We start from the raw sequence: 16,910 nt of genomic DNA, 5'->3' as shown, positions 1-16,910 counted from the left end.
CTTTTCTAGTCTTCATTAACCATCGTACCTTCCATCTGATATTAGTTGTTCTGTATGTATCTTGCATGTACACAGTTGTCTGCATTTTGTTCTCCTCATTAGAACAAGAATTGGTTTTTGCTCTTATGTCTCCAGAGCTTAGGTCAGAGTGTGAATGTTGTAGGTGATCGATAAATGCTAGCTGACTTGACAACCAGGTAATCAGTTTATTGGCCAGTTGTGAGGAGGGTATTCTACCCTCAATCCCAAAATAATTTCAACCCAAGAAAAATTATTTCTGAGAGCATTGGAGAGGGTCCTACAGAGATTAATGGTATTTTCCTTTAAATGCTTATTCTAGGCAGGGATGAAAAAAGGAATGAGATAGAGGGGAAAGCCTTGAAGCCCTAATTCCTAATAGTTCTCTTTGGAGTTCTAGGGGTTGTGGAGAAACCAAATTCACAGTAAAGAGATGGCATTAGATACAGCAAATTCTGCAGCCATAAAAGACTCCCCTCAGTTTTTTCAAAGTCATTCTTCCCCTGTCCCTTCCTGGGAGCTCTCTCCCAGCTCTCCTGGGAGGTGGGCAGGACTGATGTGCTCAGTTCCAGTTTGGCTATAGAAAGCATTAGTGTTGAATGATAAATGGGAAGACATCCTGTGGCTGCTTGTGGAGCCTCCCAGAAAAGGATCCAATGATCTGTGGGGACCAAAATCAGAGCGGTAGAGCATTCATAAAAGCAGGTGACCAGTCACAGGTTCAGATGGAAGAATCAGGGATTAGATGTCATCTAGGCGTGGATTTGGTGTCTCCTGGACTTCAAAAAAATGTCCTGCAATACAAAGGAAGGGAGAAAGGTGACGCGAGCCTCCAGACAAAGTATGACTCCCAATCACCCCAAACTCATGCATGTCTTTAGCAGAAAGCCTTTTTTTTTCTCTCCTCTGCCTGTGGGCATACTAGCCAACTTGGGCTCTGGCCCATAGGGCTGCAAGGGATAAGGAGAGCTATTTTTCTTGTGAAATCAGGAAGGAAAGGAAGGAGGGGGGATAGACAACAAGCCAAGAAAACCCCTTGGGAAACCAGAGATTACAAGTGACAGAAAACTTAAGGCCAGACCCACTCCCCAGGACAGAGGGAGGCCCCCAGAGGCCACCAGAGTGTCAGAGCAAAAACAGTTGGGAACGTATAGTCTGAGCATTTTCTAAAATGGTAATGACAAGCTAAACTGGCCAAATTCTTCAAGCAGCATCGGCTTGGGGTCAACTTATTGCTTGTTCCCAGATTCTAGGCTTCAGGCTACGCCACACAGGTGACATAATCGTCTGTTTGCTGGTTCTGCCCATGGGAACCTCCTGACATGGGGTGGGGGACACAAAAGTCACACTCTACAGATCTCAGATGGGTCTCCTGTCACAGGAGCAGGAATGGAGGGAGAAGAAACAAGAAAAAATATTTTTCATATGATCCAAGGCAGGAAAGTATGTAAGGAATGCTAGTTCCAGTTCTTTGGACCAGCCTTGAAAAACTCTCAAATTTGATCCAGCTCTGCCTGGAATTTGACCAGAATGAAGACAGGGTGCTTAGAATAGAGGCTCCCTTAGAGTAAAGATCATTTCCTTTGTATTTTCATCACTAGGACCTGGCACATAATAGGTGTTTAATAAATACGTGTTGATTAATTGAGCCCCCAAATTGAGGTCAGTACATTTTCTATGTGTCAGTCATATCAGGATCTGATAAGAGACACGCATTTTGCATTTTTAATTGGGGGAGAATTACAGATAGCATTTTTCCTGCACAGTGCCAATTATGCCTTTGTCCTGTTTTGTGGCACTCTTTGTACCCTACATGGAACAGAAGGGCCAAGACCAGAATTCCAGGCTGTGATCCCAGCTCAGAGCAGGGCCACATGGCAGAGAAAAGCATGGGGTTGGCCATGAGTTGGAAGCCAGGGTTAGGTTGGGACCTCCTCCCACGTCCCTAGCCCGTGGCACCAACGGACAAACTCGGGCCATTTTCTCGATTACTGTAGCTCAGGGACCTCTCTCCAGCCAAACATCTGCCTCGGTGGCACATTTGAGAGATGACATCCAGCAGTACTGAAAGCACCTGGTGACTCAGGCAGTAGTCCAAAGAACACTGTGCCGACCTGTGCAAGATGACAGGTCGGCAGCAGAATGACCAGCCTTGGAAAGACTGTCTATTCACCATGAGGGAATGCTGCGGGGGCTACAGCTGCAGGAGAAACCCATGTCTGTGCACAGGGGCGCTGCCTTCAAGGCGCTTTCTGAGTGGCTGGGGGCTGCTGTCTGCAGAGGAGGGAAGAGAAGAACTACATACGAAGAGCAGGGAAACACACAAAATGGTGACTCGTTATTTCCTTGGGGTTGATCCATCTTTTTGCAGGTGTAGCCCCTTTCTTCCCCAACCCCCACCCTGGCCATCTTCCCAGAAGTTTAAGAGGGCAGAAGGGCTGAGTGAGGCTGGCCTCCCTAAGACTTCTAGTCACCAGCTCATGGCATTAGAGCTTGGAAGATCCTTTGCTCCCACCCATTTTATAAAGCCAGAGTCAGGAGTGATTTGCTTCAGATTCCATAACTATTAGATTTCTGAGGCAATATTGGAACCCAGACTCCGAATCCTGAGCTTTTTCCGTGATAAGAGGTTCTGTCTGTTAGAATGATAGCTTTGGATTAATAATGTTTGCCTGATGTTGAAGTATAATGCAATTATGGCAAATCTATACTGCAGTGGTGGCTACATGAAGGAGTCGGAGAGACAGGACACCAGATTTCAAATCACAGATAAATGTAATGGATGGGGGAAAGAAAATTAGAAAAGGAATTGAGAGAGAAGGGGAAGAAAAGAAGAAAAGGAAAGGGAGGGAGAGGGGGAGGGAGGGAGAGAGGTAGAAAAAAAGGACTCAGAAGATAAAGAATGGAATGGAGGGAAAATAGGTGAGACAAGGAGGGGAGACATGGGGAAAAGGAGGAAAAAAGGCAAATAGTGGTGCAGAAAGAGAAGAAGAAAGGAAAGAGTCAGAAGAAGGGGGAAATGGAGAGAAAAGAGAGAAGTGGGGGAAAGAGGAAACAGAAAGGCTTGAATATGGATATATAGGGAGCAAGGAGTAGGAGTATCCTTATACATGGGGCTTGTATCTGATCCTTGGGCAAACATGGGGGTGTTGTGGATGGTTGTTTGCAAAGTGCAGGACAAATCTGTAAATTGGAAGACTTCATGGAGATTATGGAACCTCAAGATATTCCCAAGAAGACAAGGTATGAAGCCTGAATGAGAGAAGAAGATAACGCTTTTTTCTCCCACTTGCAGGCTAATGTGAAGGTTGACTGGGTCAGAGGCAAGACTCCGACAGGGACTTACAGTTCATCATCATACTCCTTAGGTGGGGATACTGCAATGACCAGATCAATCCAATCCTGTAGGGAGAGATGAACATTACACTGGGCACAGGTTGCCCTGAAAGTGCAGACAGCATTTCCCAGTGCCTATCCCAACCACATATTCCTGTACCCAAACAACAGCAGGTATTCTTCTATACATGCTTAATCAGATTTTACAATTCAAAGCTGCCAAGTGCCATCTAAAACAATCAGTTTTTAAAGTCAGAGGACCTATATTTGGTGGATACTTTTATTAAAGTCATATGAAACATTTTACAGCCGTGGAAATTGAGATCTAGAGATATCAAGTGGTTTGCTCAAAGTCATAAAGTAGTAAGCAGAGGATAGAATCTAATCTGGGTTTTTGACCTCACACTCAGTGCTCTTTCTACTGATCTATGCTACTGATCTATACTACTCTGGGTAAGCCATTTAGTACCATAAACCTTAGAACCCAGACGCTCAAAACTTACTGGTAACAAACTCTCTGATCTCAGAGAGAGTATTTCTGGGTAATGGGAGGTAGGGCTCTGCCTCTGTTCCTATAAATGGATTTTGATTTACTGACTGTGGGACAAGTTTGCTTGGGAAAATAGCAGTTTCCTTCCCCCAAACAACAGCAGGATTCTTTTATATACCCTTAATCATCTGCCTATGCTTTCTCACTGGGAAGAAAAGGGGGATTTCACTTCTGGGGAGACTGACAGGTTTTGGGCAGCCTCTCTCTTAAAGGGAGGCCTTTAACTACTTTGAGAGGTGTATTTGACCAGCACTAATGATACTGCTATGCCTGAGACCTCGAGCACTGCCTTGTGCCATAGAGTATATACACAATAAAAAATGCTGACTTCATTTCCAAAGGCCAAATGTATACTAATGGGTAGATAGTAGAGTAAGTATCAATCAGAAAGCATTTATTAAATGTTCATTATGTGCAAGGTACTGTGTTAAGCACTAGGGATACAAAACAAAAAGGAAAAGAAAATTCCTCAAGGAATTTGATAGTTGGTTGGGCCAGTGGTTACAATCCTGGATTTGGAGTAAAGAAGACCTGAATTTAAATCCAGCCTCAGACACTTAAAAGTGCTATGTGATTCTGAGCAAGCTACTTAACCTCTGTCAATCTCAGTCTTCTCATCTGTAAAATGGGGATGAGAAAAGTACCTATCTCTCAGAAAGGAGCAAATGGGCTAATGTGTATAAGATGCTTAGCAAACTTTAAATCAGTATAAAAATATCAGCCATTGTTTTTGTTTTTCACATGTGTAATTATTTTAAACATATTATTTAAACATATTTGTCACACTGTGAAAGAAAATTCAGAACAAAAGTGAAAAAAAATCACAAGAAAGAAAAAGCAAATAAATAAACAACCAAAAAGATGAAAATAGTATCCTCTGATCCGCTTTCAGTCTCCATGGTTCTCCCTTTGGATGCGAATGGCACCTTCCATCTCAATTCCATTGGAATTGCCTTGGATCACTGTATTGCTGAGAAGAGCTAAGTCAATAATAGTTGGTTATCCCACAATCTAGCTGTTACCATGTACAATGGTCTCCTGGTTTTGCTCATTTCACTCAGTATCAGTTCATGTTAAGGCTTTCAGGCTTTTCTGAAATCAGCCTGCTCATTATTTCTTAAAGAACAATGATCATCATTATCATTACATTTTAATATAAGAATAAAAGCTATTCTTACCCCGCCCTGGTGCCAGGCCTTCTGTAGGGTTGCCTGGGCCTCTGCCAAGGTGAAGTCCATCACGATCCTACCATTAATGGCCATGATCTCATCACCTTTTACAATTCCACCTGGTGGGAGAGACATGGTGACATGACTTTTTAGCCAACAAGACATATTCTCCCTCCCTCATTTCCCTCGCACAAGCTGTAGCCCTTGACTACCCACTGGTCCTCTTCAAAAACAAGGACTATCACCACCAGCACCACCGACAGCTATACCAACCCCAAGACCCCAGGCGCAAGGGAGGACTCTAAGTAAGCAATGTTGCCCCTGCTTTCTGTGCCTTGTGGAAGCAGGATCAGACTCACCTCAGATGACCATCTTCTCTAGTGAAGTAGACACAGAAAACAAATGAGACCAGACCTTATCACAGGATGTTTTTTTGGCTGTGTGATTATGGGTAGATCACCTCACGGTTTATTCACTATAGAGGCAGTGGTGGGAATGCTGTGCAAAGCCTAATGGTTCACTGTGGGCAATGGGTTGGCCAACTCTTCTTGTAGAAGGAACAAGAAACCAGCAATAATTAATCCATGAAAATATTAGGGATATCTGGCAAAAATAAAAAACTGCAAAGGAGGTAAAATGTGCCCTTCCCCTTTTTGGACTTCTCTCTTTCACATAAAGCACAGGATGTTCTCTAAGTCCTAGCTAGGTCTTGATTTCAGTTGGGAATGATAAAATTATAGTCTGGGAAGAGAAATCCAACTCCCTCACATTACAAGGGAGGAAACTGAGGTAAAGACAAGGACAAGTAGCAAGCAGCAACAGTGGTATTCTAAGTCGTCCTGCGACTTCAGATTCAGTGCTCTTTCCCAAAACCTCCCTGAGTTATTGATCCCTCTTATATCCAAATGACAAAAAGGGATATCATGAAAAGCAACAGAGAAACAAACTTCTCATTGAAGTTGACAAGTAAATACTGAAGGTAACCCCTATCTTCTCCAAAGGCCTGGGATCCCACTAGTTACTCTTAATTTAATTATTTCACAGAAAGCTCCAGCACTGGAAAAAGAGGCCCCAACTCTGAAGCTCGCTCCCCTGTGACTTTTGTGACTTGGTCTGTCTGACCTCATTTTCCCATCTATGGTAGGCAGTTGAGCCTCTGAGGTACTTTCCATCTCTGGAGAAAAGATCCTCTGACCATCTGTTAAATGGGTTGGATTAGTGGTTGAATCAGATTAGGGTTCTGGATGTTTTCTGAGTTTATTATTTAAAGTGTGTCAATCTGTTGAAATTCAGAAGAATGTTTTTAAATACATATAACAAAATACATAGGATTACAATTATCCAAGTATTTCTCAAAAGAAGTTTAACAGATCCTAGTTTAGAATTCCCTGGATTAGGAGACTAGTAGATTTTTAATTAGGAAAACTAGGTGGTGCAATGAATAATGGATCAGAAAGACTCAGTTTCCTGAACTGAAATTCTATCTCAGACACTTCCCAGCTGTGTGTCCCTGGGCAAGTCACTTAACTCTGTTTGTCTCCATTTCCTCTTCTGTAAAATAAGCTAGAGAAAGAAAGGGCAAACCACTCCTGTATCTTTGCCTAGAAAACCCCAAACGGGATTACAAAGGGTTGTATACAACTGAACAAAAACAAAGATTTTTTTTTTTTTTACTAGGGAATAATTATTTCCTTGGGGAAAAGGAGAGTGAAATTAATAGGAAAAAGGGCCTAGAAAGGAAGACAAATATATCCTTTTATAGTTTTCTAAGGTTTCTTCTAGATGTAACTCCTGAATATTGAATGAGAACTACTGTGTGTTGGGTGATGGGAAGATAGCAGAAAGACTTCTAAGCAGTAAATTTGAAAGTAAGACGACCTGACTTCAAATTCTTCCTTTTACTTTCCCAGTTGTGTGACATTGGCCATAGCATTTAATCTCATGAAGTTTCAGCTTCCTCATCTGGAAAAGAAGCTAATAATCCCAGCAGGACCAACCTCCTAAGGAGGTAATTTATGTGAAGTGATTTGCAGACTTTAAAGCATTCTATAAATGGCAGGGTTTTTACTTTTTTTTATTAATTAAAAATAATTTATTTTAAAAAATCAATGAGGGATTGAGATCTTCTCCCATATCACTGTTAAAGTCAATGAATGGGGTAAGGGGAGAATGGTAAAGCTAAGTTTTTTCCATTATAAAAGCATCCTTTATAATTACAGAATTACTAGAATAATTCTTGAAGCTCATCATGCTGCTTATGGTTTCCTAAGGAGGAATGACAGCAAATGATGTCACTAAACCATGATATAGCAGGATATTCAAAGGATTATGAGAACGGAGTGGAGGGAGATGCAACATCCTGTTATGGAGTTGAGGGGATCAGGGAAGACTTCCCGGAGGAGGATTTATAAAAGACTAAAAGTTGGGTAGGAAAAAAAAGCAAATGATGAGCAGGATTTTGACATACAGAGATAAGGAAACGCATTCCATGTGGACTTATCTTGCTCATGCAGCTGGATGTACTACCTACATACAAAGCCAGCTTTCAGCAAACATAATGTGATGATGGTTTTCCTCCCCATCCCCAACAGAGCCCCCATGGTGCTTACCATGACGGTCAGCAGCCCCATCTTCATAAACAGCAGAAACCACGATTTTCCCAATTGGGGAGTCGACACCACCTTCGACTGCCAGATCTAAGGAGCCTTCCTGAAGAAAGGAACAGAAAGAGAATGGGATACCTGGAGGGACCTGCAGCCCATGGGTGATGGGGATGTGGTGATGGGGCATGGATGCTCAGACGTAAGGCTGAAAGAGACATTTGAGGTGTTCTGGGTCAAAGTCCTTATGGGGATATGGGTGGTGCAATGGATAAAAGGCCAGGTCTGGAGTCAGGAAGAGTCTTGCTATGTAGCTATGTGACCGTGATCAAGTCATTAGCCCTGTTTCCCTCAGTTTTCTCATCTGTAAAATGAGCTGAAGAAAGAAATGGCAAGCAAATCTCTCTAGTCTCTTTGTTAAAAAAAACCCTAACTTGGATCATGGAAAATTAAGGATCATGATTGAAACAACTAAACAATAATAGTCTAATCCTTTAGAGGCAGGTATGTGGCAAAGTGGATAGAGTGCTGGGAAGACTTGAATTTAAACCTGGCTTCAGATACTGAGGCTGTGGGACCCTGAGCAAGTCACTTCATCCATGCCTGCCTCAGTTAGCCCAATTGTAAAATAAAAATATTAATAGCAACTACTGACCAGGATCATTATGAGGATAAAATGAGGTAATATTTGTAAAGCACTTAGCAATGAGCTTGGCATTCAGGAGGTGCTCAATAAATGCTTGTTTCCTTCCTTCCATTTTATAGATGAAGAAATTGAGATTCAGCGAAGTTAAGTGACCTAATTAATGTCACATATATCATGAATAGTAATCCTTTGACACCAATAAGTCAACAAGCATTTATTAAGCATCAACTATTTGCCAGACACTATGCTAAGAGCTAGGGATATAGAGAAAGGTAAAAATAGTCCCTATTCTCTACATGGGTTTATATTCTAAAGGGAGAGATAACCTGTAAGAGATGTACTATATATATATATATATATATATATATATATATATATATATATATATATATATACACACACACACACACACACACAGATATAAATGTATACACACATATATATGTTGCTTCTCACATTAGAATGTAACCTCCTTGAGGGCAGGAACTGATTCTATTAACATTTAATATAGGGCCTGGCATATAATAAACACCTAATAAATGTTTGTTAATTGACTCTATGACCAATGGAAATAACTTCATAGCATTATAGATTTATAAAAGACTCTTGCAGCCATCACATATACCCCTTCATTTACAGATGAGGAAGCCAAAGAAGTAAAATCTCTTGCCCAAGATCACATGAGTGCTCAGTGGTGGTGTTTGAATTTGAACCTAGATCCATTGATTCTAAGTTGGGATGGGGAAAAGCATTTATTAAACACCTACTATGTACTGTGTGGTTGTGTCATTTAGTCTCGTCCAATCCTTGTGGACCCATTTGGAGTTTTCTTGGCAGAGATATTGGTCGTGGTTGATCATTTCCTTCTTTAGCTTATTTTACAGATCAGGAAACTGAGGAAAACAGGGTTAAGGGACTTGTCTAGGGTCACATGGCTAAGAAATGTCTGTGGCTGGCTTTGAACTCAGGAAGATAATAAGGCTTCCTGACTCCAGGCCAGGTGCTTTGTGCATTATGGCACCACTAAGCTGCTCTTAATATTTCATAATTTTTTTTTTCATTTGGTCCTCTTAACAACCCTGTGAGCTAGGTAATCTCCATTCTACAGTTGGGGAAACTGAGGCAGACAGCAGTCAGGTGACTAGCCTAGGGTCACATAAATTTGAATTCAGGTCTTGACTCCAAGCCAAGTATTCTACCCATTGTAATATCTAGCTCTCCCTACTATACTACTTTTCTATCTCTAACATTTAGGATAGTGCCTTGTATATAGTGGACTCCTTGTAAGTGTCTGTTGAATTTAATTACACTAATACTGGCGGTAGTAGTAATAGTAGTAGTAGTAGCAATAGCAGCAGCAGCGGAGGTAGTCGTAGCAGTAGAAATGGTGAGGAGTAGTAGTGAGTAGTAGAAGCAGAAGAAACAATAGTAGCAGCTCCTACTTACACAACACTTTTACAGTTTACAAAGTACTTTCATTGTGGTTCTTCACACAGTATATTCTGAGAAACCCTCACATTGTCCTCTGGTCTGTAGGGCGATACCCAACTGCAGGAAATAAGTCGGGATAGGTGGAATGGACCGGCCACCCTGACCAAACACTTTCTTTGAACATTAACTTGGAAAAAGGTTAATGATTTGCCCAAGCTCCCACAGTTAGTGACAAAGCTTTGAGGGACCTGGCTCCTGGAGCAGGGTTCTTTCCATGCCATTATACCGCCCTCTGGGTTTTAAGTTTGTTCTATTTTTCATGGGAAAAATAACTGGGTGAAATGAGTCGATCACTATTAAAAACAGTTCTGCAGTTTAAAAGTTGAAGGACCTCAGAAGACCCTGCCTCCCTAACGGCCCTAAAATAGAAACAATTTGCGTCAGAAAGGGTCCCAAGAGCCCAAGGAAAGCTAAGGCTGGATTTCCACCTTGCAACTCCCATCTGGACTGCAAGCAACAGAAGGGGCTTCACCATCCAAACTTTATTAAATTACAGGATCCCAGAATTGGATAAGATGGGAGAGCTAATCAATTCTAGCATCTTCCTGATGCACTCATACTCCTCCCCATAAATACAGTATATCTGTATGTATGGCCAACTACCCACTGTTTATATTACTTAACATCCAGGAGGAACAGTGTGCAGAGCACTAGACCTGGAGTCAGGAAGAGCTGAGCTCAAGTCCAGTCTCAGACACTTTGGTCAAGTCATTTATCCTATGTTTGCCTCAGTTTCCTTAGCTATAAAGTTGATATAATAATAGCACCTATGGGGATAGCAAGATGGTACAGTGGATAGAGCACCAGCCCTTAAGTCAGGATGATCTGAGTTCAAATCTGACCTCAGACACTTGCCACTTCCTAGTGGGCAAGTCATTTAACCCCAATTGTCTCAGTAAAAAAATACCTCAAAGGGTTATTGTGAAGATTAAATAAGATGATATTGGTAAAGCACTTAGCACAGTGCCTGGCATTGCACAAAGTAGGTGCTATATAAATACTACTACTACAATTACCATTATTTCTACTTTTGCTGCTACTGCTGCTCCTACTACAAATGATTATTTATAGAGGCCCAGGATAAACTTTGATAGTAATCAATGCCTTTGCCAGAGCATGGAAGAGAAACAAAATAGAAAAGAGGAAAAGAATCACTTAATAAATTCTTGGTAGATAACACAACAATAGGAAGATAGAGAGAAGGAAGGAGACCCAAACCAGCCCAGATCTGGGGACCCCAAGAAGGCTTTTAATCTGCTAGAAAGGAGGAGGAGGAGTCTAAGAGCTTAGCTGTATTCTCTCCATCTCCACCCCAAAGGAGAAAATTCATCTTATTTCTTCACATGGTTAGTACAACGGAGCCCCAGTTTAATACTTCATCATAGTAATGGGGATATTTGGATGGTCCAAGGATTGGGAAATAAGGACTTTCACTACATCAACAAAGCATGTGATGAGACCTGTGGGGGATCACGCCCATAGCAGAAGGGGAGCTGTCCTTCCAAGTCTGGTCATTGAACACGTCCTTATTGGGTGACAGAGTAGAGATATTGTCTGCAGGCACGTGGGAGGACAAGTTAGGAAGTCACTCAAGTCTACTGTGTATAAGAAAAGTATGGCAGAATTGGGAAAGAGGAAGGTAGATATTTCTCTCTGCCTCAGGGGCAGCATGGTGGCCACAATATGATTGCCCTTGGACAAGGCCCTACCCAAGTAGCTGTATTACATTTTTTTTGGAGCTTGATAGGTATTTTTATTTAAATTCCAGAGAACTGTCTATTACAAGCATGGAAGAGATAATTTTTTATTTGAAAAAAGAATAGAAAAAGACTAGTAAACAAAACAGAGTTTAAAGAACCATACAGAACAGAAAATATTTTCACTTTTGTTGCTTCTATGAAAGCCACTATAGTAAAAAGGTAAATATAAGGAAATAGGAAAGATGTAGAATATATATTGTATTACCTTTTTAATCCGTAAAAGCCGGACATCTTTCCCCATGATCTGCTCTGGAAGGAACTGGAAAGAGAGACAATATGAGACCTTTGAATATTAATGGAAAAATTGGATGTGGAAGAGAAAGTGTCAGTTGAGGAAACATAGGATTTCTTGAATGAGAAGCCATAAACCTTTCAAAAAGCCATGCATATATACATACCACCCCCCTCCAACTTAGTCCAATCACAATCATGGATCCTCACTCCAGGATCATGGCAAGTGCATTACAAACTCTCTTGATCCCTCCCCAGACAGTTATAAAAACAAGATAATTCAGATTACAAAGCATACACCTGCACACACATCAGCTGGACTGTGAGCACTGAGTAAGGGATTCAAATGCTTCCAAGATTCAGGACTCTCTTTTTGGCAGGCAGTCAACACAGATCTTACCTTCACATTCCTACCTGGTCTTTCCAGGGAACATGTGTATCACTGGCCCAATTTCAGCAGCCCTTGTGGATCGCCTCAAACCTGGGCTTACCCTTTATACCCATCTCTCCCCCCTCCCTCCAACTTCCCAGGGAAGCCAAGGGCATCCGTTTCTTACCATGGAATAAGGGTTAAAATCTTCCTCATATTTCCTGAAATCCTGGAGACAAAGAAAGGAATTTAGGGGAAGGGATATACTTTCTCATGGGACATGGAATTCAGAGCAGATTGAACTCCAAAGGTGCTGAAGCAAGCTCAGGAATGGAAGGACAATAAGAAAAGGATGCACAGGATGGCAGAATCAAGCAAAAAGCAGAGAGGTCTGGACCGAAGGGGAAGGGAGAAGGTGAGTTTTATCTCCTTCACAGGCAGAGCAGCTCCAACCTGACTAAGAGTTGAGGGAGAGAAGGAGGCCAGGAAAAAAACAAAAAACAAAAAACCAGGAAATCCTAATGAGGAAACTGAAAGCAGTGATGTCAGACTCCAATAGAAAAGATCCACATGTGAAAATAGATCCACACATAAGAGAATAGATCCATACATAAGGATCCCTGCCGGCCAAATATTGACTTAATTTTAAAAATGTAACGTTACTAGATTTTGTTTATATTTTTATTTATTTAAAAATTGCATTTTAATCCAGCTCTGATCTTACTGGAGAATGTTGTCAGCTACAGGCCGTCTTGGAGCCTTGTGTTGGATAATTCTTATGTAAAGAATACCAGGAAGACCCTTTTGCCCAAAGATACTTTCCTTAAAGTGTGACACAGAGACTTAAATTCCACTATGAGGGACTCATTTCTTTGACTGTGGAAGGTTTTTCAATCTTGGAGAATCCTTAGAATGAAACTGATTACTAAGAAAGGGGCAGTATATAGAGGGGCAGTAAGGACTACTAGCTCCTACAATAGTTATTTTTCCCCTTATGAGACTATCGCTCCCCAAGGGGAGGTACACTATGTTAACAAAAAGCTCTGTATTCCTAAATGGGTAAACACATTATAATCACTCAGCAAATGTCTATTGAATGAATGAATGGTAGAACATTCTAGTGACTAATAGTTTTTCTAAGATGTTTTCTGATCAATAGAACCACTTTGTGAAGGACTCCCCAGGGAGAGATCCCTAAAGGAACACTCTCTGGACTAAGGGAAAAGAAGAAAGGACCCAGCCTGAGAGTATTAAATTAAATTAAATTAAATGAACATTTACTGAGAAGAGTTTGCCTGTAGCAGAAAATAAGAAATTTAGATAAGTGGACACCCTTGTTCTCATGGTATTTAGTCTAAGGAAGAAATAGGGCAAATATGATATGACAGCTATAATTGTATGAAAAGCATGACTGAAAAAAAGTGAGCCGGCCACTTGGCAAGAGTGATGGATAATTGATGATTAGAACAATTAGAACAGTGGAACTAGAATTTTTCATTGTTATCTTAGTGATCCCAAGAAAACATAAAATCCCTACCACTCCATCTACCTGGCGGTCTCCTGGGAATGAGCTTATGGGAAGACAGAGATGAGAACGGTACAAGGTGGCCCAAATTGGAGAGGTAGAGATCTGCACTGCTGGAGGAGACATTCACATCAAGACTGCTGGAGTATACAATGTCATTTAACGTAATTTGCAAGTGATCCAAAGCAGGTAGCAGTGTCACTAATGGTACTTATAGAAAAGAGTAGGATGGAAGCTAGCATCAGAGACATGAATTACCACAAGAGAGAGAGGTCCAATAATGGATTAAGAATGAATATCACATATAGCACATTCTCATATATAATTTGCTAAATATATTTACTAAATATAGAACTTTCTCATTGATTCAAAGCCTCATTTGTTTCAATTTCTGGACATTTCAGACCTGGATGACTTTAAATTACCTCAAAGATAAGATTCTAGAATGGTGTGAGTGGGAGAAGTATATGAGAGAAGGAGTTCCCATCATTTCCTCTCTACTCTTATGTTCTAATCTGGGAGAAAGAACTAGTTTTTGAAGGCACTATCATCAGATGGCAAAGTGACCTTGTAGAAAACAGTTCTGAAGTCTTTAGGGAAAAATAAATATATATACCTCAGTGAAAACACATATACAAGTCCAAATCCCATTCTTCCTATACAGAAAATAGAGAAGAGAGAAATTGTCCTAGTCTGGGTCTAGTTCACTTCTTAATGGACTGAAATGTATCTGACTTGAGGATTCTTGGAATGACCTAATGGAAGGAAGGATCAAGAAAGAGGGATAAACATCCCAGCAGAGGACTATGGGGAGACTACAGGATCACCGGACACCAGCAATTGTGATTGGTATAGAAATAAATGAAGCCAGAGAAAGGGTCATTGCACAAACAGACATACAGTGGAAGCATGCACAATAATTCAGAAAGCACTGCCCCATGGAGCCATTCATAAACCTGGGTGAATAATGTGAGATTTAGCGGCAAAGAGGTGTGACCATGGAGGGGAAGTATGGAGACTTGGATTCTTGTTTTAGCTCAGCTATTGGCTGTGTCATCCCATTCAAGTCATTCTGAGAGCCTTTATCTATAAAGCCACAGTGTAAAAGTAGATGGTCTCTAAGGCCTCTGTATTCTCTGATCAGAGAGGGGAGGGATGGGGAACACCTCTATTCTTTTCCATAATTCAAAGCAAGGAAAGAACCGTCCTATTTACTAGAAATCAACAAAGCCTTCCTGAATCGGGTCTGTGACAATGCAGACTTATGGGTAGCTCAGTTTTAATGTGTGGATGTGTGAACACACAGACACATATATTCTGAGTCTCTAAAAAGGAAGTTTTTCAGAGAAATGTAGAGAACTCTTGGGGAACCTTCCCTTTCTTCCAAAAATAGATGCTCCTTTGGTTGATGAGGTCATTCTATTTAATCAATAGTTATTCATCTTTTTGGTCATTTTGATTATAGAACTTGAATCAGTTCTGGATGTCTACAAGGGCAGCTCATTCATAGCACTCTCATTACCCTCTTCACATAGTAGTCAACCAATAATTTTCTGATTGGCCAATTTCACTTTCTCTATTTACTTGGCTTCAGAATTTCTTTTCCTCATATTACTCATCCTTGTCCACGAGCTTTTTAAAAACAACTCATTTCCTTCTGCCTCAGTCTTTGACCAAAAGGGAAAGTTATGGCCCAAGATTTGTCTTCTGATTTAAGATGATGGATGTCAGGTCCTGATTCTGAGAGCAGCTACAGGTCTCTGAGCATCAGGGTTAGAGTTGGATCACAATGAACACTGTAAACTGGAATCAAACTTTGCTATGGAGGGCTGGTGGTTACAAACAACAGGAAATCCTTTTTTTTTCAGTTGTACCAAGGACTGATGCTGATGTCTCTTGGCAAGAGCTCAATGACATGGAGACAATCAAGAATCTAATTATCTCTCAAGAGAAAATACTATAGTTAAATGAAAAACTTTACAGTTGGGTTTGAAAAATCTACAGCACAAGGTTACAATTCTTGTGAAAAAGGTCTGGGGGTTCTCAATAAAAGTAACAGAGACATAGTAACTCCTTCCCTCCTTCCCAGTGATGTAATATTAGGATGAACCAGGGGGTCTGTCTGTGGGCAGAGCTCGAGTGAGGTCCTGAGTGGGACTGGGGCTGCAGACTCATCCTCTCCAATCCAGAGACAGAGTATCCAGAATAAAGGAGGTGAGGCCCTGTGGTTACAGCTTACAAGAGTATTATATACAGTTGTCGGAGTATTTTAGGAATGACACTGACAAATTGGATAGCTTCCACACTGGGGCATGTGGGATAGTTAGGAAACGAGAAACCAGAGAAATATGAAAATCACTTGAAGGAAGCGAAACTGTCTGGTCAAAAAACGAATTAGGGAAAGGCAATTTTCAAGTACTCGAGGGCCTGTCATATGGAAGAGTGATCAGCCCTGTTAGATCTGACCCCAGAGGACAGAACTTCAGTAAGAGTGAACTCAGACTAAGGAAGAATTTCTGAACTGTCATTTTTCTTCAAAGACAGATTAAGCTTCCTCATCAGGGAGTGAGTTTCCCAAGTGGAGGATGGAGTAGGGCATAATAGAAGGAATCCCTGGGATTCTGTGAGTCTCCCTCCTATTTGACAGAAGCAGCAGGACAATTTCCTTCTCCTACCCCCAATCTCCTACATAGTACATCCTTTCCCTGCCCCTATGTTGTCTCCCATCCACTCACAAGCAAATGGACATTGGGGTCTCTAGCTTTTGCTAAGAGGCTCCAATTTACCATGATCCCACGGGAATCCCAGGGGTACCTACTGATGAGCATTTAGATAGCTCAGGACTAATCCATCTAGACAGAAACAAGACGCGCCACACCAGGGGAAAGAAAAGGAAAATGTATAACTTTTTTACTTTTCTGAACGGTGACTGGTAAACTACCATCCTTTTCAGCATCTCTTGTGGCTGCCAAAGAAAAGAACATTTCCAAATTGCATGTTAATCCTCTCCACCTGTACATGTACATCAAGACCTGCCTGCCCCCTAGTGTCAGGTGCCCACTCCCAACCCATTGGGGTCTGGTCCAGCTCAGAGGCAGCCCCTCCTCCCAAGTCTTTGCTGAGGAGCCTGGGTTTTGGCCAAGGGCAGAACCACTCCTAATGGCAATTTTCTTACTTTGATTGAAGTCTGATTTCTTTTGTGGTTAAACTGATT

The 16,910-nt window shown here is 41.3% G+C and overlaps 1 protein-coding gene across 3 annotated transcripts in view; it reads right to left on the bottom strand.

Annotated features, from left to right (window-relative positions):
• Positions 1-186: 186 nt before the first annotated feature.
• Positions 187-16,910, bottom strand: part of USH1C (USH1 protein network component harmonin) — a 61,518-nt gene continuing 44,794 nt past the window's right edge. For 2 of the 3 annotated variants that reach the window (XM_074272329.1, XM_074272330.1), the window contains exons 16-21: positions 12,359-12,400; positions 11,776-11,829; positions 7,683-7,782; positions 5,083-5,192; positions 3,365-3,420; positions 187-812 (exon numbers count right to left, since the gene is read on the bottom strand). In XM_074272329.1, the coding sequence (XP_074128430.1) occupies positions 800-812; positions 3,365-3,420; positions 5,083-5,192; positions 7,683-7,782; positions 11,776-11,829; positions 12,359-12,400 (375 nt within the window). In that variant the 3' untranslated portion in view covers positions 187-799. Of the gene's footprint in view, positions 813-3,364; positions 3,421-5,082; positions 5,193-7,682; positions 7,783-11,775; positions 11,830-12,358; positions 12,401-16,610; positions 16,662-16,910 lie in introns of all 3 variants that reach the window. The other variant, XM_074272331.1, reaches the window with a different exon arrangement.

Source organism: Sminthopsis crassicaudata, chromosome 6, assembly GCF_048593235.1.
Source record: "Sminthopsis crassicaudata isolate SCR6 chromosome 6, ASM4859323v1, whole genome shotgun sequence".
Classification (NCBI taxonomy): domain Eukaryota; kingdom Metazoa; phylum Chordata; class Mammalia; order Dasyuromorphia; family Dasyuridae; genus Sminthopsis; species Sminthopsis crassicaudata.
The sequence above is the reverse complement of the archived record's forward strand: the minus strand, read 5'-3'. Positions and strand labels throughout refer to the sequence as shown.